We start from the raw sequence: 21,760 nt of genomic DNA, 5'->3' as shown, positions 1-21,760 counted from the left end.
ATATATATATATATATATATATATATATATATATATATATATATCTTTTTTATTTTATATATACATAATGTATACCATGGCATGTACATCATGGCCTTTGATAAAACTTCATTCAGAACGTAATGAAAGTAATTTTATGGTGTTACTTTCTGTCAATAAAACTGTAACTAAGTTAAATATTGCTATAGGACAGTGCTCAGTAAAGACTAAATAATTTATTTGTATATTAATAGTGCAATTATTTTCTGACAGTCCAGAGCCTAATGTTATATTATGTGGCTTACTATTCTAGTAATGGTTCCATTGACCAGGTGCTTAAAAGTTGAATTTGACAGCAGGTTCATCTGAAGCTGTTAAAGACTTCAGACATTCAAGAATCAGCACGGATGCTATTGTTGGCTTGACAGTAGCCATGACAACAGTACAAGGCAGGATGCGGTGACGAGACTCATCTTCTGGCTTACTCCACTTGACGCTTTAAATGAGGAAAATGGAAATGAAACATTAGTTTAACAATCAGTTGTGCAACTTTGTCTTAATCTTGATCAAGTAGCACTCAATATTGCTTACAGATGCCATTCACGTTGATGGAGCTGCCTTCAATGTCGAAGCCACTGACGCTTGAAGCTGCGTTGATCAAAGTGTTTGCAATCTGAGTGTTATTAGGAGCAAATGGGCTTACAAAGTTAAGGTCAATGGTGTTGATGACTGATCCACTCCTGCAGAAAGATAAACAAAATTATTGTTTAAAATATGAGATAAAGTCCACTATTCTAAAATTGTAACAAGATACATCTTAACAAATTACCTGAATGAAACCACTTCCAAGGACTTGAAGGAGGAAGGGAATGTCCTATGGAAAACAGGTTCAAGCTGCATAAAGAGAAAAGAAGTTGAATTTAAAGACTTTTTACTCTTGCATTGGAACCTTGAAATGTGTGTATAAGAGATAAGTTGTACAGTAAGCTGGAGCGAGGTGTAGTTTAATCTGTTTTAACATTCCCCTTGATGCCTCTGTCATCAATTCATTTTGGAAATTTGAATAAGTGACCTTTTTATATGTAGACTGCCGAGTGAGTGTTCTTACCTGTCCCTTTATCATTGCAGCCCGATTTTTAAAAGCTGTAGATGATGGATTAAGCAAGTCATTTGTAAATGTGCTTTGAACAGATCTGAAAGACACCCTTGCTGTTGTAGGTGCTGCAGTTGTAGGTGCAGCAGTGATAGGTGCTGCTGTTGGAGGTGAAGCAGTAGTAGATATGCCAGTTGTTAGTGAGGTAGATGTAGCTGTTGCAGTCGTAGGTGCCGCAGTTGTAGGTGCTGTGGTTGTAGCTGGAACTGGACCTTCTGTAAAAACAAATATTTTAAGAATATGTAAATAAGTATTGTTGCCCAAGTCAAAACAAAACATTTCTTAACCATTATAAAAGGCTTAAAAAACAACAATTATTCTGACTGTAAACAAGGTAGCATAGAGAATAGCTCATCCTCCGTAGTTTGAACTGTACAACACAGAAGTTGTCTTTATGAATCTTCCTGTCTATACTTCAATTTCTTGTGTCACAACATCATATTATTGCCGAATTTAATAACAAAGCATTAGCAGCTCATTAATCTAAATGTTTTGCAGAATGATAGTGAAACATTTGTTTACTTACCTAGTAAATGGACTGAGGCTGGATTTATGCTCACATTGAAGGTATTGTTTGTATTAGTCACAGCTTTTTCCAAGACTTCAGCAACGACATTATTCTGTGGGAGATCTGCAATAGGAGTAGTCCTATTGAACACAACCTCAATAGTTGCTTCAGTTCCAATCGCTCGTGTTGGAGGTAAGGCACTGTATCATGAAACCAAAAGGGATGTGTATTAAATAATGATATAACATGTTCTATTGCCTTGTATCAACAACCAAATCCTGCATATTTAGTACAAACTGTGAAAAATGTTTTACCTGAACTTTTTCACTTTGCAGTGGTCAAACTTGTTTCCAAATTCTTTTTTGTATATCGCAGAACACTGCAAAAAGGAAACAATATTTAAAGACCTTAATTCATTTTCAAGTACAATTTTCATAATATTCAATTATACAGTTATGCAAATTTGACTGAAATTAATTTTAATCTCAAGAGATTTGTCTTCTAAGGTAATACACTGACATTCAATGACAAATGTTTAATATGAAAGTGCACTCACCGTATTTGTGACTCGTTCTTTAAGGTTTTTGAATTCACTGCTGCTGGTGTCAGTAAGGGCATCTGAGAAAGGTTCTCCTTCCAAGTCTACTGAGAGGCTATACACAGGTTCAGGGGCCAAAGTGATTGGTGCAGCTGTTGTAGGTGCAGCTGTTGTGGATGCAGCTGTTGTAGGCACAGTTGTTGTATGTGCAGCTGTTGTAGATGAAGCTGTTGTAGGTGCGGCAGTTGTACTTGCTGCTGTTGTTGTCGTTGGTGCAGCTTTGGTTGTTGTTGCTGTTGTTGTCGTTGGTGCAGCTGTGGTTGTTGTTGCTGCTTCTGTGATTGTTGATGGGGCAGCTGTGGATGTTGTTGGAGCAGCTGTGGTTGTCGTTGCTGCAGCTGTTTTTGTTGTTGGAACAGCTGTGGTTGCCGTTGCTGCAGCTGTGGTTGTTATTGGGGCAGATGTGGTTGTCAATGCTGCAGCTGTGGTTGTTGTTTGGGAAGATGTGATTGTTATTGGGGCAGATGTGGTTGTCAATGCTGCAGCTGTGGTTGTTGTTTGGGAAGATGTGGTTGTTGTAGGGACAGCTGTGGTTGTTGTTGAAGCAACTGTGCTTGTTGTTGGGGAAGCTGTTGTCAACGTTGCTGCAGTTGTGGTTGTTGTTGGAGCAGCTGTGGTTATAGTTGCTGCAGATGTGGTTGTTGTTGGGGCAAATGTGGTTGTTGTTTGGGAAGCTGTGGTTGTCGCTGCAGTTGCGCTTGACATTGCTGCTTCTGTGGTTATTGTTGGAGCAGCTGTGGTTGTCGCTGCAGCTGTGGTTGTCGTTTCTGCTTCGGTGGTTGTTGGAGCAGCTGTGGTTGTCGTTGCTGCTTCTGTGGTTGTTGTTGGGGCAGCTGTGGTTGTCGCTGCTGCTTCTGTGGTTGTTGTTGGGGCAGCTGTCGTAGATGTTGGGGCAGCTGTGGTTGTCGTTGCTGCAGGTGTGGTTGTCGTTGCTGCTTCTGTGGTTGTTGTTGGAGCAGCTGTGGTTGTCGTTGCTGCTTCTGTGGTTGTCGTTGCGGCAGCTGTGGTTGTCGTTGCTGCTTCTGTGGTTGTTGTTGGGGCAGCTGTGGTTGTCGTTGCTGAAGCTGTGGTTGCCGTTGCTGCTTCTGTGGTTGTTGTTGGGGCAGCTGTGGTTGTCGTTGCTGACACTGTGGTTGTCGTTGCTGACGCTGTGGTTGTCGTTGCTGCTTCTGTGGTTGTTGTTAGAGCAGCTGTAGTTGTCGTTGCTAATTCTGTGGTTGCTGTTGGAGCAGCTGTGGTTGTCGTAACTGCAGCTGTGGTTGTCGTTGCTGCATCTGTGGTCGTTGCTGCTTCTGTGGTTGTTGTTGGAGCAACTGTGGTTGTCGTTGCTTCTTCTGTGGATGTTGGTGGAGCAGCTGTGGTTGTTGTTGCTTCTTCTGTGGTTGTTGTTGGAGCAGCTGTGGTTGACGTTGCTGCAGCTGTGGTTGTCATTACTGCCTCTGTGGTTGTTGTTGCGGCAGCTGTGGTTGTCGTTGCTTCTTCTGTGGTTGTCGTTGGAGAAGCTGTGGTTGTCGTTGCTTCTTCTATGGTTGTCGTTGGAGAAGCTGTGGTTGTCGTTGCTGCTTCTATGGCTGTTGTTGGAGCAGCTGTGGTTGTCGTTGCTGCAGCTGTGGTTGTCGTTGCTGTAGCTGTGGTTGTATTTGCTGCAGCTGTGGTTGTCGTTGCTGCTTCTGTGGTTGTTGTTGGAGCAGCTGTGGTTGTCGTTGCTGCTTCTGTGGTTGTTGTTAGAGCAGCTGTAGTTGTCGTTGCTAATTCTGTGGTTGTTGTTGGAGCAGCTGTGGTTGTCATAACTGCAGCTGTGGCTGTCGTTGCTGCTTCTGTGGTTGTTGTTGGAGCAGATGTGGTTGTCATTGCTGCAGCTGTGGTTGTTTTTGCTTCTTCTGTGGTTATTGCTGGAGCAGGTGTGGTTGTTGTTGCTTCTTCTGTGGTTGTTGTTGGAGCAGCTGTGGTTGTCGTTGCTGCAGCTGTGGTTGTCGTTACTGCTTCTGTGGTTGTTGTTGGGGCAGCTGTGGTTGTCGTTGCTGCAGCTGTTGTTGTGGTTGCTGCAGCTGTGGTTGTAGTTGCTGCAGCTGTGGCTGTCATTGCTGCATCTGTGGTTGTTGTTGGTGCAGCTGTGGTTGTCGTTGCTGCTTCTGTGGTTGTTGTTGGGGCAGCTGTGGTTGTGGTTGCTGCAGCTGTGGTTGTAGTTGCTGCTTCTGTTGTTGTTGTTGGGGCAGCTGTGGTTGTGGTTGCTGCAGCTGTGGTTGTAGTTGCTGCTTCTGTGGTTGTTGTTGGAGCAGCTGTGGTTGTCGTTGCTGCAGTTGTAGTTGTCGTTGCTGCTTCTGTGGTTGTTGTTGGGGCAGCTGTGGTTGTCGTTGCTGCTTCTGTGGTTGCTGGGGCAACAGTAGTTGTCGTTGCATCGGCTGTGGATGTTGTTGGAGCAGCTGTGGTTGTCGTTGCTGCTTCTGTGGTTTTTGTTGGGACAGCTGTGGTTGTCGTTGCTGCAGTTGTGGTTGTCGTTGCTGAAGCTGTGGTTGTCGTTGCTGCTTCTGTGGTTGTTGGGGCAGCTATGGTTGTCGTTGCTGCTTCTGTGCTTGTTGGGGCAACAGTGGTTGTTGTTGATTCAGCTGTGGATGTTGTTGTGGCAGCTGTGGTTGTCGATGCTGCTTCTGTGGTTGTTGTTGGAGCAGCTGTGGTTGTCGTTGCTTCTTCTATGGTTGTTGTTTGGGCAACTGTAGTTGTCGTTGATTCAGCTGTGGATGTTGTTGGAGCAGCTGTGGTTGTCGTTGCTGCTTCTGTGGTTGTTTGGGCAGCTGTGGTTGTCGTTGCTGCTTCTGTGGTTGTTGGGGCAACAATGGTTGTCGTTGATTCAGCTGTGTATGTTGTTGTGGCAGCTGTGGTTGTCATTGTTGCTTCTGTGGTTGTTGTCGGAGCAGCTGTGGTTGTCGTTGCTGCTTCTATGGTTGTTGTTGGAGCAGCTGTGCTTGTTGTTGTGGCAGCTGTGGTTGTCTCTTGTTCTGTGGTTGTTGTTGGAGCAGCTGTGGTTGTCGTTGCTGCTTCTGTGGTTGTTATTGGAGCAGCTGTGGTTGTTGTTGCTGCTTCTGTGGTTGTTGTTGGGGCAGCTGTGGTTGTTTTTGCTTCAGATGTGGTTGTCGTTGCTGCAGCTGTGGTTGTCGTTGCTGCTTCTGTGGTCGTTGCTGCAACAGTGGTTGTCGTTGATTCAGCTGTGGATGTTGTTGTGGCAGCTGTGGTTGTCGTTGCTGCTTCTGTGGTTGTTGTTGGAGCAGCTGTGGTTGTCGTTGCTGCTTCTATGGTTGTTGTTGGGGCAACTGTGGTTGTCGTTGCTGCTTCTGTGGTTGTTGTTGGAGCAGCCGTGGTTGTTGTTCCTGCTTCTGTGGTTGTTGTTGGGACAGCTGTGGTTGTCGTTGCTGCAGCTGTGGTTGTCGTTGCCGCAGCTGTGGTTGTCGTTGTTGCTTCTGTGGTTGTTGTGGCAGCTGTGATTGTCGTTGCTGCTTCTGTGGTTGTTGGGGCAACTGTGGTTGTCGTTGCTGCTTCTGTGGTTGTTGTTGGAGCAGCCGTGGTTGTTTTTGCTGCTTCTGTGGTTTTTGTTGGAGCAGCTGTGGTTGTTGTTGCTGCTTCTGTGGTTGTTGTTGGGACAGCTGTGGTTGTCGTTGCTGTAGCTGTGGTTGTCGTTGCTGCAGCTGTGGTTGTCGTTGCTGCTTGTGTGGTTGTTGTGGCAGCTGTGGTTGTCGTTGCTGCTTCTGTGGATGTTGGGGCAACAGTGGTTGTCGTTGATTCAGCTGTGGATGTTGTTGGAGCAGCAGTGGTTGTCGTTGCTGCTTCTATGGTTGTTGTTGGGGCAACTGTGGTTGTCGTTGCTGCAGCTGTAGTTGTCGTTGCTGCATCTGTGGTTGTTGTTGGGGCAGCTGTGGTTGTCGTTGCTGCTTCTGTGGTTGTTGTTGGGGCAGCTGTGGATGTCGTTGTTGCTTCTGTGGTTGTTGTTGGGGCAGCTGTGGTTGTGGTTGCTGCAGCTGTGGTTGTAGTTGCTGCTTCTGTGGTTGTTGTTGGAGCAGCTGTGGTTGTCGTTGCTGCAGCTGTTGTTGTGGTTGCTGCAGCTGTGGTTGTAGTTGCTGCAGCTGTGGTTGTTGTTGGGGCAGCTGTGGTTGTCGTTGCTGCTTCTGTGGTTGTTGTTGGGGCAGCTGTGGTTGTCGTTGCTGCAGCTGTTGTTGTGGTTGCTGCAGCTGTGGTTGTAGTTGCTGCAGCTGTGGTTGTTGTTGGGGCAGCTGTGGTTGTCGTTGCTGCAGCTGTTGTTGTGGTTGCTGCAGCTGTGGTTGTAGTTGCTGCAGCTGTGGCTGTCATTGCTGCTTCTGTGGTTGTTGTTGGAGCAGCTGTGGTTGTCGTTGCTGCAGTTGTAGTTGTCGTTGCTGCTTCTGTGGTTGTTGTTGGGGCAGCTGTGGTTGTCGTTGCTGCTTCTGTGGTTGCTGGGGCAACAGTAGTTGTCGTTGCATCGGCTGTGGATGTTGTTGGAGCAGCTGTGGTTTTCGTTGCTGCTTCTGTGGTTTTTGTTGGGACAGCTGTGGTTGTCGTTGCTGCAGTTGTGGTTGTCGTTGCTGAAGCTGTGGTTGTCGTTGCTGCTTCTGTGGTTGTTGGGGCAGCTATGGTTGTCGTTGCTGCTTCTGTGCTTGTTGGGGCAACAGTGGTTGTTGTTGATTCAGCTGTGGATGTTGTTGTGGCAGCTGTGGTTGTCGATGCTGCTTCTGTGGTTGTTGTTGGAGCAGCTGTGGTTGTCGTTGCTGCTTCTGTGGTTGTTTGGGCAGCTGTGGTTGTCGTTGCTGCTTCTGTGGTTGTTGGGGCAACAATGGTTGTCGTTGATTCAGCTGTGGATGTTGTTGTGGCAGCTGTGGTTGTCATTGTTGCTTCTGTGGTTGTTGTCGGAGCAGCTGTGGTTGTCGTTGCTGCTTCTATGGTTGTTGTTGGAGCAGCTGTGCTTGTTGTTGTGGCAGCTGTGGTTGTCTCTTGTTCTGTGGTTGTTGTTGGAGCAGCTGTGGTTGTCGTTGCTGCTTCTGTGGTTGTTATTGGAGCAGCTGTGGTTGTTGTTGCTGCTTCTGTGGTTGTTGTTGGGGCAGCTGTGGTTGTTTTTGCTTCAGATGTGGTTGTCGTTGCTGCAGCTGTGTTTGTCGTTGCTGCTTCTGTGGTCGTTGCTGCAACAGTGGTTGTCGTTGATTCATCTGTGGATGTTGTTGTGGCAGCTGTGGTTGTCGTTGCTGCTTCTGTGGTTGTTGTTGTGGCAGCTGTGGTTGTCTCTTCTTCTGTGGTTGTTGTCGGGGCAGCTGTGGTTGTCGTTGCTGCTTCTGTGGTTGTTGTTGGGGCAGCTGTGGTTGTCGTTGTTGCTTCTGTGGTTGTTGGGGCAGCTGTGGTTGTGGTTGCTGCAGCTGTGGTTGTAGTTGCTGCCTCTGTGGATGTTGTTGGAGCAGATGTGGTTGTCGTTGCTGCAGCTGTTGTCGTTGCTTCTTCTGTGGTTGTTGTTGTGGCAGCTGTGGTTGTCTCTTCTTCTGTGGTTGTTGTCGGGGCAGCTGTGGTTGTCGTTGCTCCTTCTGTGGTTGTTGGGGCAGCTGTGGTTGTGGTTGCTGCAGCTGTGGTTGTAGTTGCTGCCTCTGTGGATGTTGTTGGAGCAGCTGTGGTTGTCGTTGCTGCAGCTGTTGTCGTTGCTTCTTCTGTGGTTGTTGTTGTGGCAGCTGTGGTTGTCTCTTCTTCTGTGGTTGTTGTCGGGGCAGCTGTGGTTGTCGTTGCTCCTTCTGTGGTTGTTGTTGGAGCAGCTGTGGTTGTCGTTGCTGCTTCTGTGGTTGTTGGGGCAGCTGTGGTTGTCGTTGCTGCTTCTGTGGTTGTTGGGGCAGCTGTGGTTGTCGTTGCTGCTTCTGTGGTTGTTGTTGAGGCAGCTGTGGTTGTCGTTGTTGCTTCTGTGGTTGTTGTTGGGGCAGCTGTGGTTGTGGTTGCTGCAGCTGTGGTTGTAGTTGCTGCTTCTTTGGTTGTTGTTTGAGCAGCTGTGGTTGTCGTCGCTGCAGCTGTTGTTGTCGTTGCTGCTTCTGTGGTTGTTGTTGGGGCAGCTGTGGTTGTCGTTGCAGCTTCTGTGGTTGTTGTTGGAGCAGCTGTGGTTGTTGTTGCTGCTTCTGTGGTTGTTGTTGGGGCAGCTGTGGTTGTCGTTGCTGCAGCTGTGGTTGTTGTTGGAGCAGCTGTCGTTGCTTCTTCTGTGGTTGTTGTTGGAGCAGCTGTGGTTGTCGTTGCTGCTTCTGTGGTGGTTGTTGGGGCAGCTGTGGTTGTTGTTGCTGCTTCTGAGGTTGCTGGGGCAACAGTGGTTGTCGTTGCTTCAGATGTGGATGTTGTTGGAGCAGCTGTGGTTGTCGTTGCTGCTTCTGTGGTTGTTTGGGCAGCTGTGGTTGTTGTTGCTGCTTCTATGGTTGTTGTTGGAGCAGCTGTGGTTGTCTCTTCTTCTGTGGTTGTTGTCGGGGCAGCTGTGGTTGTCGTTGCTGCTTCTATGGTTGTTGTTGGGGCAACTGTGGTTGTCGTTGCTTCAGCTGTGGATGTTGTTGGAGCAGCTGTGGTTGTCGTTGCTGCTTCTATGGTTGTTGTTGGGGCAACTGTGGTTGTCGTTGCTTCAGCTGTGGATGTTGTTGGAGCAGCTGTGGTTGTCTCTTCTTCTGTGGTTGTTGTCGGGGCAGCTGTGGTTGTCGTTGCTCCTTCTGTGGTTGTTGTTGGAGCAGCTGTGGTTGTCGTTGCAGTTTCTGTGGTTATTGTTGGAGCAGCTGTGGTTGTTGTTGCTGCTTCTGTGGTTGTTGTTGGAGCAGCTGTCATTGTCGTTGCTGCAGCTGTAGTTGTCGTTGCTTCTTCTGTGGTTGTTGTTGGAGCAGCTGTGGTCGTCGTTGATGCAGCTGTGGTTGTCGTTGCTGCTTCTGTGGTGGTTGTTGTGGCAGCTGTGGTTTTCGTTGCTGCTTCTGAGGTTGCTGGGGCAACAGTGGTTGTTGTTGCTTCAGCTGTGGATGTTGTTGGAGCAGCAGTGGTTGTGGTTACTGCTTCTGTGGTTGTTGTTGGAGCAGCTGTGGTTGTTGATGCTGTTTCTGTGGTTGTTGTTGGGGCAGCTGTTGTTGTCGTTGCTGTTGATGTGGTTGTGGTTGCTTCTGTGGTTGTTGTTGGGGCAGCTGTGGTTGTCGTTGCTGCTTCTGTGGTTGTTGGTGGGGCAGCTTTGGTTGTGGTTGCTTCAGCTGTGGTTGTAGGTGCTGCTTCTGTGGTTGTTGTTGGAGCAGCTGTGGTTGTCGTTGCTGCAGCTGTAGTTGTCGTTGCTGCATCTGTGGTTGTTGTTGTGGCAGCTGTGGTTGTCTCTTCTTCTGTGGTTGTTGTCGGGGCAGCTGTGGTTGTTGTTGCTCCTTCTGTGGTTGTTGTTGGAGCAGCTGTGGTTGTCGTTGCTGCTTCTGTGGTTGTTGGGGCAGCTGTGGTTGTCGTTGCTGCTTCTGTGGTTGTTGTTGGGGCAGCTGTGGTTGTCGTTGCTGCTTCTGTGGTTGTTGGGGCAGCTGTGGTTGTGGTTGCTGCAGCTGTGGTTGTAGTTGCTGCTTCTGTGGTTGTTGGTGGGGCAGCTGTGGTTGTGGTTGCTTCAGCTGTGGTTGTAGGTGCTGCTTCTGTGGTTGTTGTTGGAGCAGCTGTGGTTGTCATTGCTGCAGCTGTAGTTGTCGTTGCTGCATCTGTGGTTGTTGTTGGGGCAGCTGTGGTTGTCGTTGCTGCTTCTGTGGTTGTTGTTGGGGCAGCTGTGGATGTCGTTGCTGCTTCTGTGGTTGTTGTTGGAGCAGCTGTGGTTGTCGTTGCTGCTTCTGTGGTGGTTGTTGGGGCAGCTGTGGTTGTCGTTGCTGCTTCTGTGGTGGTTGTTGGGACAGCTGTGGTTGTCGTTGCTGCTTCTGAGGTTGTTGGTGCAACAGTGGTTGTCGTTGATTCAGCTGTGGATGTTGTTGTGGCAGCTGTGGTTGTCGTTGCTGCTTCTGTGGTTGTTGGTGCAACAGTGGTTGTCGTTGATTCAGCTGTGGATGTTGTTGTGGCAGCTGTGGTTGTCGTTGCTGCTTCTGTGGTTGTTGTTGGAGCAGCTGTGGTTGTCGTTGCTGCTTCTGTGGTTGTTGGTGGGGCAGCTGTGGTTGTTGTTGGAACAGCTGTGGTTGTCGTTGCTGCAGCTGTAGTTGTCGTTGCTGCATCTGTGGTTGTTGTTGGGGCAGCTGTGGTTGTCGTTGCTGCTTCTGTGGTTGTTGTTGGGGCAGCTGTGGATGTCGTTGTTGCTTCTGTGGTTGTTGTTGGGGCAGCTGTGGTTGTGGTTGCTGCAGCTGTGGTTGTCGTTGCTGCTTCTGTGGTGGTTGTTGGGGCAGCTGTGGTTGTCGTTGCTGCTTCTGTGGTGGTTGTTGGGGCAGCTGTGGTTGTCGTTGCTGCTTCTGTGGTGGTTGTTGGGGCAGCTGTGGTTGTCGTTGCTGCTTCTGAGGTTGTTGGTGCAACAGTGGTTGTCGTTGATTCAGCTGTGGATGTTGTTGTGGCAGCTGTGGTTGTCGTTGCTGCTTCTGTGGTTGTTGTTGGAGCAGCTGTGGTTGTCGTTGCTGCTTCTGTGGTTGTTGTTGGGGCAGCTGTGGTTGTCGTTGCTGCTTCTGTGGTTGTTGTTGGGGCAGCTGTGGATGTCGTTGTTGCTTCTGTGGTTGTTGTTGGGGCAGCTGTGGTTGTGGTTGCTGCAGCTGTGGTTGTCGTTGCTGCTTCTGTGGTGGTTGTTGGGGCAGCTGTGGTTGTCGTTGCTGCTTCTGTGGTGGTTGTTGGGGCAGCTGTGGTTGTCGTTGCTGCTTCTGTGGTGGTTGTTGGGGCAGCTGTGGTTGTCGTTGCTGCTTCTGAGGTTGTTGGTGCAACAGTGGTTGTCGTTGATTCAGCTGTGGATGTTGTTGTGGCAGCTGTGGTTGTCGTTGCTGCTTCTGTGGTTGTTGTTGGAGCAGCTGTGGTTGTCGTTGCTGCTTCTGTGGTTGTTGTTGGGACAGCTGTGGTTGTCGTTGCTGCAGCTGTGGTTGTCGTTGCTGCAGCTGTGATTGTCGTTGCTGCTTGTGTGGTTGTTGTGGCAGCTGTGGTTGTCGTTGCTACTTCTGTGGATGTTGGGGCAACAGTGGTTGTCGTTGATTCAGCTGTGGATGTTGTTGTGGCAGCTGTGGTTGTCGATGCTGCTTCTGTGGTTGTTGTTGGAGCAGCTGTGGTTGTCGTTGCTGCTTCTATGGTTGTTGTTGGGGCAACTGTGGTTGTCGTTGCTTCAGCTGTGGATGTTATTGGAGCAGCTGTGGTTGTCGTTGCTGCTTCTGTGGTTGTTGTTGGAGCAGCTGTGGTTGTTGTTGCTGCTTCTGTGGTTGTTGTTTGGACAGCTGTGTTTGTCGTTTCTGCAGCTGTGGTTGTTGTTGCTGCAGCTATGGTTGTCGTTGCTGCATCTGTTGTTGTTTGGGCAGCTGTGGTTGTTGTTGCTGCTGCTGTGGTTGTTGGGGCAACAGTGGTTGTCGTTGATTCAGCTGTGGATGTTGTCGGGGCAGCTGTGGTTGTCGTTGCTCCTTCTGTGGTTGTTGTTGGAGCAGCTGTGGTTGTCGTTGCTGCTTCTGTGGTTGTTGGGGCAGCTGTGGTTGTCGTTGTTGCTTCTGTGGTTGTTGTTGGGGCAGCTGTGGTTGTCGTTGTTGCTTCTGTGGTTGTTGTTGGGGCAGCTGTGGTTGTGGTTGCTGCAGCTGTGGTTGTAGTTGCTGCTTTTGTGGTTGTTGTTGGGGCAGCTGTGGTTGTCGTTGCTGCTTCTGTGGTTGCTGGGACAACAGTGGTTGTCGTTGCTTCAGCTGTGGATGTTATTGGAGCAGTTGTGGTTGTTGTTGCTGCTTCTGTGGTTGTTGTTGGGGCAGCTGTGGTTGTCGTTGCTGCAGCTGTGGTTGTTGTTGGAGCAGCTGTCATTGTCGTTGCTGCAGCTGTAGTTGTCGTTGCTTCTTCTGTGGTTGTTGTTGGAGCAGCTGTGGTCGTCGTTGATGCAGCTGTGGTTGTCGTTGCTGCTTCTGTGGTGGTTGTTGTGGCAGCTGTGGTTGTCGTTGCTGCTTCTGAGGTTGCTGGGGCAACAGTGGTTGTTGTTGCTTCAGCTGTGGATGTTGTTGGAGCAGCAGTGGTTGTGGTTACTGCTTCTGTGGTTGTTGTTGGAGCAGCTGTGGTTGTTGATGCTGTTTCTGTGGTTGTTGTTGGGGCAGCTGTTGTTGTCGTTGCTGTTGATGTGGTTGTCGTTGCTTCTGTGGTTGTTGTTGGGGCAGCTGTGGTTGTCGTTGCTGCTTCTGTGGTTGTTGGTGGGGCAGCTGTGGTTGTGGTTGCTTCAGCTGTGGTTGTAGGTGCTGCTTCTGTGGTTGTTGTTGGAGCAGCTGTGGTTGTCGTTGCTGCAGCTGTAGTTGTCGTTGCTGCATCTGTGGTTGTTGTTGGGGCAGCTGTGGTTGTCGTTGCTGCTTCTGTGGTTGTTGTTGGGGCAGCTGTGGATGTCGTTGTTGCTTCTGTGGTTGTTGTTGGGGCAGCTGTGGTTGTGGTTGCTGCAGCTGTGGTTGTAGTTGCTGCTTCTGTGGTTGTTGTTGGAGCAGCTGTGGTTGTCGTTGCTGCTTCTGTGGTGGTTGTTGGGACAGCTGTGGTTGTCGTTGCTGCTTCTGAGGTTGTTGGTGCAACAGTGGTTGTCGTTGATTCAGCTGTGGATGTTGTTGTGGCAGCTGTGGTTGTCGTTGCTGCTTCTGTGGTTGTTGGTGCAACATTGGTTGTCGTTGATTCAGCTGTGGATGTTGATGTGGCAGCTGTGGTTGTCGTTGCTGCTTCTGTGGTTGTTGTTGGGGCAGCTGTGGTTGTCGTTGCTGCAGCTGTTGTTGTGGTTGCTGCAGCTGTGGTTGTAGTTGCTGCAGCTGTGGTTGTTGTTGGGGCAGCTGTGGTTGTCGTTGCTGCAGCTGTTGTTGTGGTTGCTGCAGCTGTGGTTGTAGTTGCTGCAGCTGTGGCTGTCATTGCTGCTTCTGTGGTTGTTGTTGGAGCAGCTGTGGTTGTCGTTGCTGCAGTTGTAGTTGTCGTTGCTGCTTCTGTGGTTGTTGTTGGAGCAGCTGTGGTTTTCGTTGCTGCTTCTGTGGTTTTTGTTGGGACAGCTGTGGTTGTCGTTGCTGCAGTTGTGGTTGTCGTTGCTGAAGCTGTGGTTGTCGTTGCTGCTTCTGTGGTTGTTGGGGCAGCTATGGTTGTCGTTGCTGCTTCTGTGCTTGTTGGGGCAACAGTGGTTGTTGTTGATTCAGCTGTGGATGTTGTTGTGGCAGCTGTGGTTGTCGATGCTGCTTCTGTGGTTGTTGTTGGAGCAGCTGTGGTTGTCGTTGCTGCTTCTGTGGTTGTTTGGGCAGCTGTGGTTGTTGTTGCTGCTTCTGTGGTTGTTGGGGCAACAATGGTTGTCGTTGATTCAGCTGTGGATGTTGTTGTGGCAGCTGTGGTTGTCATTGTTGCTTCTGTGGTTGTTGTCGGAGCAGCTGTGGTTGTCGTTGCTGCTTCTATGGTTGTTGTTGGAGCAGCTGTGCTTGTTGTTGTGGCAGCTGTGGTTGTCTCTTGTTCTGTGGTTGTTGTTGGAGCAGCTGTGGTTGTCGTTGCTGCTTCTGTGGTTGTTATTGGAGCAGCTGTGGTTGTTGTTGCTGCTTCTGTGGTTGTTGTTGGGGCAGCTGTGGTTGTTTTTGCTTCAGATGTGGTTGTCGTTGCTGCAGCTGTGTTTGTCGTTGCTGCTTCTGTGGTCGTTGCTGCAACAGTGGTTGTCGTTGATTCAGCTGTGGATGTTGTTGGAGCAGCCGTGGTTGTTGTTCCTGCTTCTGTGGTTGTTGTTGGGACAGCTGTGGTTGTCGTTGCTGCAGCTGTGGTTGTCGTTGCCGCAGCTGTGGTTGTCGTTGTTGCTTCTGTGGTTGTTGTGGCAGCTGTGGTTGTCGTTGCTGCTTCTGTGGTTGTTGGGGCAACTGTGGTTGTCGTTGCTGCTTCTGTGGTTGTTGTTGGAGCAGCAGTGGTTGTTTTTGCTGCTTCTGTGGTTTTTGTTGGAGCAGCTGTGGTTGTTGTTGCTGCTTCTGTGGATGTTGGGGCAACAGTGGTTGTCGTTGATTCAGCTGTGGATGTTGTTGGAGCAGCTCTGGTTGTCGTTGCTGCTTCTATGGTTGTTGTTGGGGCAACTGTGGTTGTCGTTGCTTCAGCTGTGGATGTTGTTGGAGCAGCTGTGGTTGTCGCTGCTGCTTCTATGGTTGTTGTTGGAGCAGCTGTGGTTGTTGTTGCTGCTTCTGTGGTTGTTGTTTGGGCAGCTGTGTTTGTAGTTGCTGCTTCTGTGGTTGTTGGGGCAACAGTGGTTGTCGATGATTCAGCTGTGGATGTTGTTGTGGCAGCTGTGGTTGTCGTTGCTGCTTCTGTGGTTTTTGTCGGGGCAGCTGTGGTTGTCGTTGCTGCTTCTATGGTTGTTGTTGGAGCAGCTGTGCTTGTCGTTGCTGCAGCTGTGGTTGTTGGGGCAACAGTGGTTGTCGTTGATTCATCTGTGGATGTTGTTGTGGCAGCTGTGGTTGTCGTTGCTGCTTCTGTGGTTGTTGTTGTGGCAGCTGTGGTTGTCTCTTCTTCTGTGGTTGTTGTCGGGGCAGCTGTGGTTGTCGTTGCTGCTTCTGTGGTTGTTGTTGGGGCAGCTGTGGTTGTCGTTGTTGCTTCTGTGGTTGTTGGGGCAGCTGTGGTTGTGGTTGCTGCAGCTGTGGTTGTAGTTGCTGCCTCTGTGGATGTTGTTGGAGCAGATGTGGTTGTCGTTGCTGCAGCTGTTGTCGTTGCTTCTTCTGTGGTTGTTGTTGTGGCAGCTGTGGTTGTCTCTTCTTCTGTGGTTGTTGTCGGGGCAGCTGTGGTTGTCGTTGCTCCTTCTGTGGTTGTTGTTGGAGCAGCTGTGGTTGTCGTTGCAGTTTCTGTGGTTATTGTTGGAGCAGCTGTGGTTGTTGTTGCTGCTTCTGTGGTTGTTGTTGGGGCAGCTGTGGTTGTCGTTGCTGCAGCTGTGGTTGTTGTTGGAGCAGCTGTCATTGTCGTTGCTGCAGCTGTAGTTGTCGTTGCTTCTTCTGTGGTTGTTGTTGGAGCAGCTGTGGTCGTCGTTGATGCAGCTGTGGTTGTCGTTGCTGCTTCTGTGGTGGTTGTTGTGGCAGCTGTGGTTGTCGTTGCTGCTTCTGAGGTTGCTGGGGCAACAGTGGTTGTTGTTGCTTCAGCTGTGGATGTTGTTGGAGCAGCAGTGGTTGTGGTTACTGCTTCTGTGGTTGTTGTTGGAGCAGCTGTGGTTGTTGATGCTGTTTCTGTGGTTGTTGTTGGGGCAGCTGTTGTTGTCGTTGCTGTTGATGTGGTTGTGGTTGCTTCTGTGGTTGTTGTTGGGGCAGCTGTGGTTGTCGTTGCTGCTTCTGTGGTTGTTGGTGGGGCAGCTTTGGTTGTGGTTGCTTCAGCTGTGGTTGTAGGTGCTGCTTCTGTGGTTGTTGTTGGAGCAGCTGTGGTTGTCGTTGCTGCAGCTGTAGTTGTCGTTGCTGCATCTGTGGTTGTTGTTGTGGCAGCTGTGGTTGTCTCTTCTTCTGTGGTTGTTGTCGGGGCAGCTGTGGTTGTTGTTGCTCCTTCTGTGGTTGTTGTTGGAGCAGCTGTGGTTGTCGTTGCTGCTTCTGTGGTTGTTGGGGCAGCTGTGGTTGTCGTTGCTGCTTCTGTGGTTGTTGTTGGGGCAGCTGTGGTTGTCGTTGCTGCTTCTGTGGTTGTTGGGGCAGCTGTGGTTGTGGTTGCTGCAGCTGTGGTTGTAGTTGCTGCTTCTGTGGTTGTTGGTGGGGCAGCTGTGGTTGTGGTTGCTTCAGCTGTGGTTGTAGGTGCTGCTTCTGTGGTTGTTGTTGGAGCAGCTGTGGTTGTCGTTGCTGCAGCTGTAGTTGTCGTTGCTGCATCTGTGGTTGTTGTTGGGGCAGCTGTGGTTGTCGTTGCTGCTTCTGTGGTTGTTGTTGGGGCAGCTGTGGATGTCGTTGCTGCTTCTGGGGTTGTTGTTGGAGCAGCTGTGGTTGTCGTTGCTGCTTCTGTGGTGGTTGTTGGGGCAGCTGTGGTTGTCGTTGCTGCTTCTGTGGTGGTTGTTGGGACAGCTGTGGTTGTCGTTGCTGCTTCTGAGGTTGTTGGTGCAACAGTGGTTGTCGTTGATTCAGCTGTGGATGTTGTTGTGGCAGCTGTGGTTGTCGTTGCTGCTTCTGTGGTTGTTGGTGCAACAGTGGTTGTCGTTGATTCAGCTGTGGATGTTGTTGTGGCAGCTGTGGTTGTCGTTGCTGCTTCTGTGGTTGTTGTTGGAGCAGCTGTGGTTGTCGTTGCTGCTTCTGTGGTTGTTGGTGGGGCAGCTGTGGTTGTTGTTGGAACAGCTGTGGTTGTCGTTGCTGCAGCTGTAGTTGTCGTTGCTGCATCTGTGGTTGTTGTTGGGGCAGCTGTGGTTGTCGTTGCTGCTTCTGTGGTTGTTGTTGGGGCAGCTGTGGATGTCGTTGTTGCTTCTGTGGTTGTTGTTGGGGCAGCTGTGGTTGTGGTTGCTGCAGCTGTGGTTGTCGTTGCTGCTTCTGTGGTGGTTGTTGGGGCAGCTGTGGTTGTCGTTGCTGCTTCTGTGGTGGTTGTTGGGGCAGCTGTGGTTGTCGTTGCTGCTTCTGTGGTGGTTGTTGGGGCAGCTGTGGTTGTCGTTGCTGCTTCTGAGGTTGTTGGTGCAACAGTGGTTGTCGTTGATTCAGCTGTGGATGTTGTTGTGGCAGCTGTGGTTGTCGTTGCTGCTTCTGTGGTTGTTGTTGGAGCAGCTGTGGTTGTCGTTGCTGCTTCTGTGGTTGTTGTTGGGGCAGCTGTGGTTGTCGTTGCTGCTTCTGTGGTTGTTGTTGGGGCAGCTGTGGATGTCGTTGTTGCTTCTGTGGTTGTTGTTGGGGCAGCTGTGGTTGTGGTTGCTGCAGCTGTGGTTGTCGTTGCTGCTTCTGTGGTGGTTGTTGGGGCAGCTGTGGTTGTCGTTGCTGCTTCTGTGGTGGTTGTTGGGGCAGCTGTGGTTGTCGTTGCTGCTTCTGTGGTGGTTGTTGGGGCAGCTGTGGTTGTCGTTGCTGCTTCTGAGGTTGTTGGTGCAACAGTGGTTGTCGTTGATTCAGCTGTGGATGTTGTTGTGGCAGCTGTGGTTGTCGTTGCTGCTTCTGTGGTTGTTGTTGGAGCAGCTGTGGTTGTCGTTGCTGCTTCTGTGGTTGTTGTTGGGACAGCTGTGGTTGTCGTTGCTGCAGCTGTGGTTGTCGTTGCTGCAGCTGTGATTGTCGTTGCTGCTTGTGTGGTTGTTGTGGCAGCTGTGGTTGTCGTTGCTACTTCTGTGGATGTTGGGGCAACAGTGGTTGTCGTTGATTCAGCTGTGGATGTTGTTGTGGCAGCTGTGGTTGTCGATGCTGCTTCTGTGGTTGTTGTTGGAGCAGCTGTGGTTGTCGTTGCTGCTTCTATGGTTGTTGTTGGGGCAACTGTGGTTGTCGTTGCTTCAGCTGTGGATGTTATTGGAGCAGCTGTGGTTGTCGTTGCTGCTTCTGTGGTTGTTGTTGGAGCAGCTGTGGTTGTTGTTGCTGCTTCTGTGGTTGTTGTTTGGACAGCTGTGTTTGTCGTTTCTGCAGCTGTGGTTGTTGTTGCTGCAGCTATGGTTGTCGTTGCTGCATCTGTTGTTGTTTGGGCAGCTGTGGTTGTTGTTGCTGCTGCTGTGGTTGTTGGGGCAACAGTGGTTGTCGTTGATTCAGCTGTGGATGTTGTCGGGGCAGCTGTGGTTGTCGTTGCTCCTTCTGTGGTTGTTGTTGGAGCAGCTGTGGTTGTCGTTGCTGCTTCTGTGGTTGTTGGGGCAGCTGTGGTTGTCGTTGTTGCTTCTGTGGTTGTTGTTGGGGCAGCTGTGGTTGTCGTTGTTGCTTCTGTGGTTGTTGTTGGGGCAGCTGTGGTTGTGGTTGCTGCAGCTGTGGTTGTAGTTGCTGCTTTTGTGGTTGTTGTTGGGGCAGCTGTGGTTGTCGTTGCTGCTTCTGTGGTTGCTGGGACAACAGTGGTTGTCGTTGCTTCAGCTGTGGATGTTATTGGAGCAGTTGTGGTTGTTGTTGCTGCTTCTGTGGTTGTTGTTGGGGCAGCTGTGGTTGTCGTTGCTGCAGCTGTGGTTGTTGTTGGAGCAGCTGTCATTGTCGTTGCTGCAGCTGTAGTTGTCGTTGCTTCTTCTGTGGTTGTTGTTGGAGCAGCTGTGGTCGTCGTTGATGCAGCTGTGGTTGTCGTTGCTGCTTCTGTGGTGGTTGTTGTGGCAGCTGTGGTTGTCGTTGCTGCTTCTGAGGTTGCTGGGGCAACAGTGGTTGTTGTTGCTTCAGCTGTGGATGTTGTTGGAGCAGCAGTGGTTGTGGTTACTGCTTCTGTGGTTGTTGTTGGAGCAGCTGTGGTTGTTGATGCTGTTTCTGTGGTTGTTGTTGGGGCAGCTGTTGTTGTCGTTGCTGTTGATGTGGTTGTCGTTGCTTCTGTGGTTGTTGTTGGGGCAGCTGTGGTTGTCGTTGCTGCTTCTGTGGTTGTTGGTGGGGCAGCTGTGGTTGTGGTTGCTTCAGCTGTGGTTGTAGGTGCTGCTTCTGTGGTTGTTGTTGGAGCAGCTGTGGTTGTCGTTGCTGCAGCTGTAGTTGTCGTTGCTGCATCTGTGGTTGTTGTTGGGGCAGCTGTGGTTGTCGTTGCTGCTTCTGTGGTTGTTGTTGGGGCAGCTGTGGATGTCGTTGTTGCTTCTGTGGTTGTTGTTGGGGCAGCTGTGGTTGTGGTTGCTGCAGCTGTGGTTGTAGTTGCTGCTTCTGTGGTTGTTGTTGGAGCAGCTGTGGTTGTCGTTGCTGCTTCTGTGGTGGTTGTTGGGACAGCTGTGGTTGTCGTTGCTGCTTCTGAGGTTGTTGGTGCAACAGTGGTTGTCGTTGATTCAGCTGTGGATGTTGTTGTGGCAGCTGTGGTTGTCGTTGCTGCTTCTGTGGTTGTTGGTGCAACAGTGGTTGTCGTTGATTCAGCTGTGGATGTTGATGTGGCAGCTGTGGTTGTCGTTGCTGCTTCTGTGGTTGTTGTTGGAGCAGCTGTGGTTGTCGTTGCTGCTTCTGTGGTTGTTGGTGGGGCAGCTGTGGTTGTGGTTGCTTCAGCTGTGGTTGTAGGTGCTGCTTCTGTGGTTGTTGTTGGAACAGCTGTGGTTGTCGTTGCTGCAGCTGTAGTTGTCGTTGCTGCATCTGTGGTTGTTGTTGGGGCAGCTGTGGTTGTCGTTGCTGCTTCTGTGGTTGTTGTTGGGGCAGCTGTGGATGTCGTTGTTGCTTCTGTGGTTGTTGTTGGGGCAGCTGTGGTTGTGGTTGCTGCAGCTGTGGTTGTCGTTGCTGCTTCTGTGGTGGTTGTTGGGGCAGCTGTGGTTGTCGTTGCTGCTTCTGTGGTGGTTGTTGGGGCAGCTGTGGTTGTCGTTGCTGCTTCTGTGGTGGTTGTTGGGGCAGCTGTGGTTGTCGTTTCTGCTTCTGAGGTTGTTGGTGCAACAGTGGTTGTCGTTGATTCAGCTGTGGATGTTGTTGTGGCAGCTGTGGTTGTCGTTGCTGCTTCTGTGGTTGTTGTTGGAGCAGCTGTGGTTGTCGTTGCTGCTTCTGTGGTTGTTGTTGGGGCAGCTGTGGTTGTCGTTGCTGCTTCTGTGGTTGTTGTTGGGGCAGCTGTGGATGTCGTTGTTGCTTCTGTGGTTGTTGTTGGGGCAGCTGTGGTTGTGGTTGCTGCAGCTGTGGTTGTCGTTGCTGCTTCTGTGGTGGTTGTTGGGGCAGCTGTGGTTGTGGTTGCTTCAGCTGTGGTTGTAGGTGCTGCTTCTGTGGTTGTTGTTGGAACAGCTGTGGTTGTCGTTGCTGCAGCTGTAGTTGTCGTTGCTGCATCTGTGGTTGTTGTTGGGGCAGCTGTGGTTGTCGTTGCTGCTTCTGTGGTTGTTGTTGGGGCAGCTGTGGATGTCGTTGTTGCTTCTGTGGTTGTTGTTGGGGCAGCTGTGGTTGTGGTTGCTGCAGCTGTGGTTGTTGTTGGGGCAGCTGTGGATGTCGTTGTTGCTTCTGTGGTTGTTGTTGGGGCAGCTGTGGTTGTCGTTTCTGCTTCTGAGGTTGTTGGTGCAACAGTGGTTGTCGTTGATTCAGCTGTGGATGTTGTTGTGGCAGCTGTGGTTGTCGTTGCTGCTTCTGTGGTTGTTGTTGGAGCAGCTGTGGTTGTCGTTGCTGCTTCTGTGGTTGTTGTTGGGGCAGCTGTTGTTGTCGTTTCTGCTTCTGAGGTTGTTGGTGCAACAGTGGTTGTCGTTGATTCAGCTGTGGATGTTGTTGTGGCAGCTGTGGTTGTCGTTGCTGCTTCTGTGGTTGTTGTTGGAGCAGCTGTGGTTGTCGTTGCTGCTTCTGTGGTTGTTGTTGGGGCAGCTGTGGTTGTCGTTGCTGCTTCTGTGGTTGTTGTTGGGGCAGCTGTGGATGTCGTTGTTGCTTCTGTGGTTGTTGTTGGGGCAGCTGTGGTTGTGGTTGCTGCAGCTGTGGTTGTCGTTGCTGCTTCTGTGGTGGTTGTTGGGGCAGCTGTGGTTGTCGTTGCTGCTTCTGTGGTGGTTGTTGGGGCAGCTGTGGTTGTCGTTGCTGCTTCTGTGGTGGTTGTTGGGGCAGCTGTGGTTGTCGTTGCTGCTTCTGAGGTTGTTGGTGCAACAGTGGTTGTCGTTGATTCAGCTGTGGATGTTGTTGGAACAGCTGTGGTTGTCGTTGCTGCAGCTGTAGTTGTCGTTGCTGCATCTGTGGTTGTTGTTGGGGCAGCTGTGGTTGTCGTTGCTGCTTCTGTGGTTGTTGTTGGGGCAGCTGTGGATGTCGTTGTTGCTTCTGTGGTTGTTGTTGGGGCAGCTGTGGTTGTGGTTGCTGCAGCTGTGGTTGTCGTTGCTGCTTCTGTGGTGGTTGTTGGGGCAGCTGTGGTTGTCGTTGCTGCTTCTGTGGTGGTTGTTGGGGCAGCTGTGGTTGTCGTTGCTGCTTCTGTGGTGGTTGTTGGGGCAGCTGTGGTTGTCGTTGCTGCTTCTGAGGTTGTTGGTGCAACAGTGGTTGTCGTTGATTCAGCTGTGGATGTTGTTGTGGCAGCTGTGGTTGTCGTTGCTGCTTCTGTGGTTGTTGTTGGAGCAGCTGTGGTTGTCGTTGCTGCTTCTGTGGTTGTTGTTGGTGCAGCTGTGGTTGTCGTTGCTGCTTCTGTGGTTGTTGTTGGGGCAGCTGTGGATGTCGTTGTTGCTTCTGTGGTTGTTGTTGGGGCAGCTGTGGTTGTGGTTGCTGCAGCTGTGGTTGTCGTTGCTGCTTCTGTGGTGGTTGTTGGGGCAGCTGTGGTTGTCGTTGCTGCTTCTGTGGTGGTTGTTGGGGCAGCTGTGGTTGTCGTTGCTACTTCTGTGGTGGTTGTTGGGGCAGCTGTGGTTGTGGTTGCTGCTTCTGAGGTTGTTGGTGCAACAGTGGTTGTCGTTGATTCAGCTGTGGATGTTGTTGTGGCAGCTGTG

General features: G+C 50.6%; 1 protein-coding gene across 1 annotated transcript; it reads right to left on the bottom strand.

Annotated features, from left to right (window-relative positions):
* Positions 1 to 556: 556 nt before the first annotated feature.
* Positions 557 to 21,471, bottom strand: LOC118493652 (uncharacterized protein PB18E9.04c-like; the record flags this gene model as incomplete). Its single annotated transcript, XM_035994235.1, has 6 exons — positions 557 to 719; positions 809 to 873; positions 1,182 to 1,347; positions 1,955 to 2,019; positions 18,691 to 19,596; positions 20,992 to 21,471. Coding segments are annotated over 6 exons (1,845 nt in total), but the record flags the coding sequence as incomplete, so codon positions are not given.
* Positions 21,472 to 21,760: the final 289 nt, after the last annotated feature.

Source organism: Sander lucioperca, chromosome 17, assembly GCF_008315115.2.
Source record: "Sander lucioperca isolate FBNREF2018 chromosome 17, SLUC_FBN_1.2, whole genome shotgun sequence".
In the NCBI taxonomy this organism is placed as follows: Eukaryota; Metazoa; Chordata; class Actinopteri; order Perciformes; family Percidae; genus Sander; species Sander lucioperca.
Note: the sequence above shows the minus strand (reverse complement) of the source record. Positions and strands in the feature narration are given on the sequence as shown.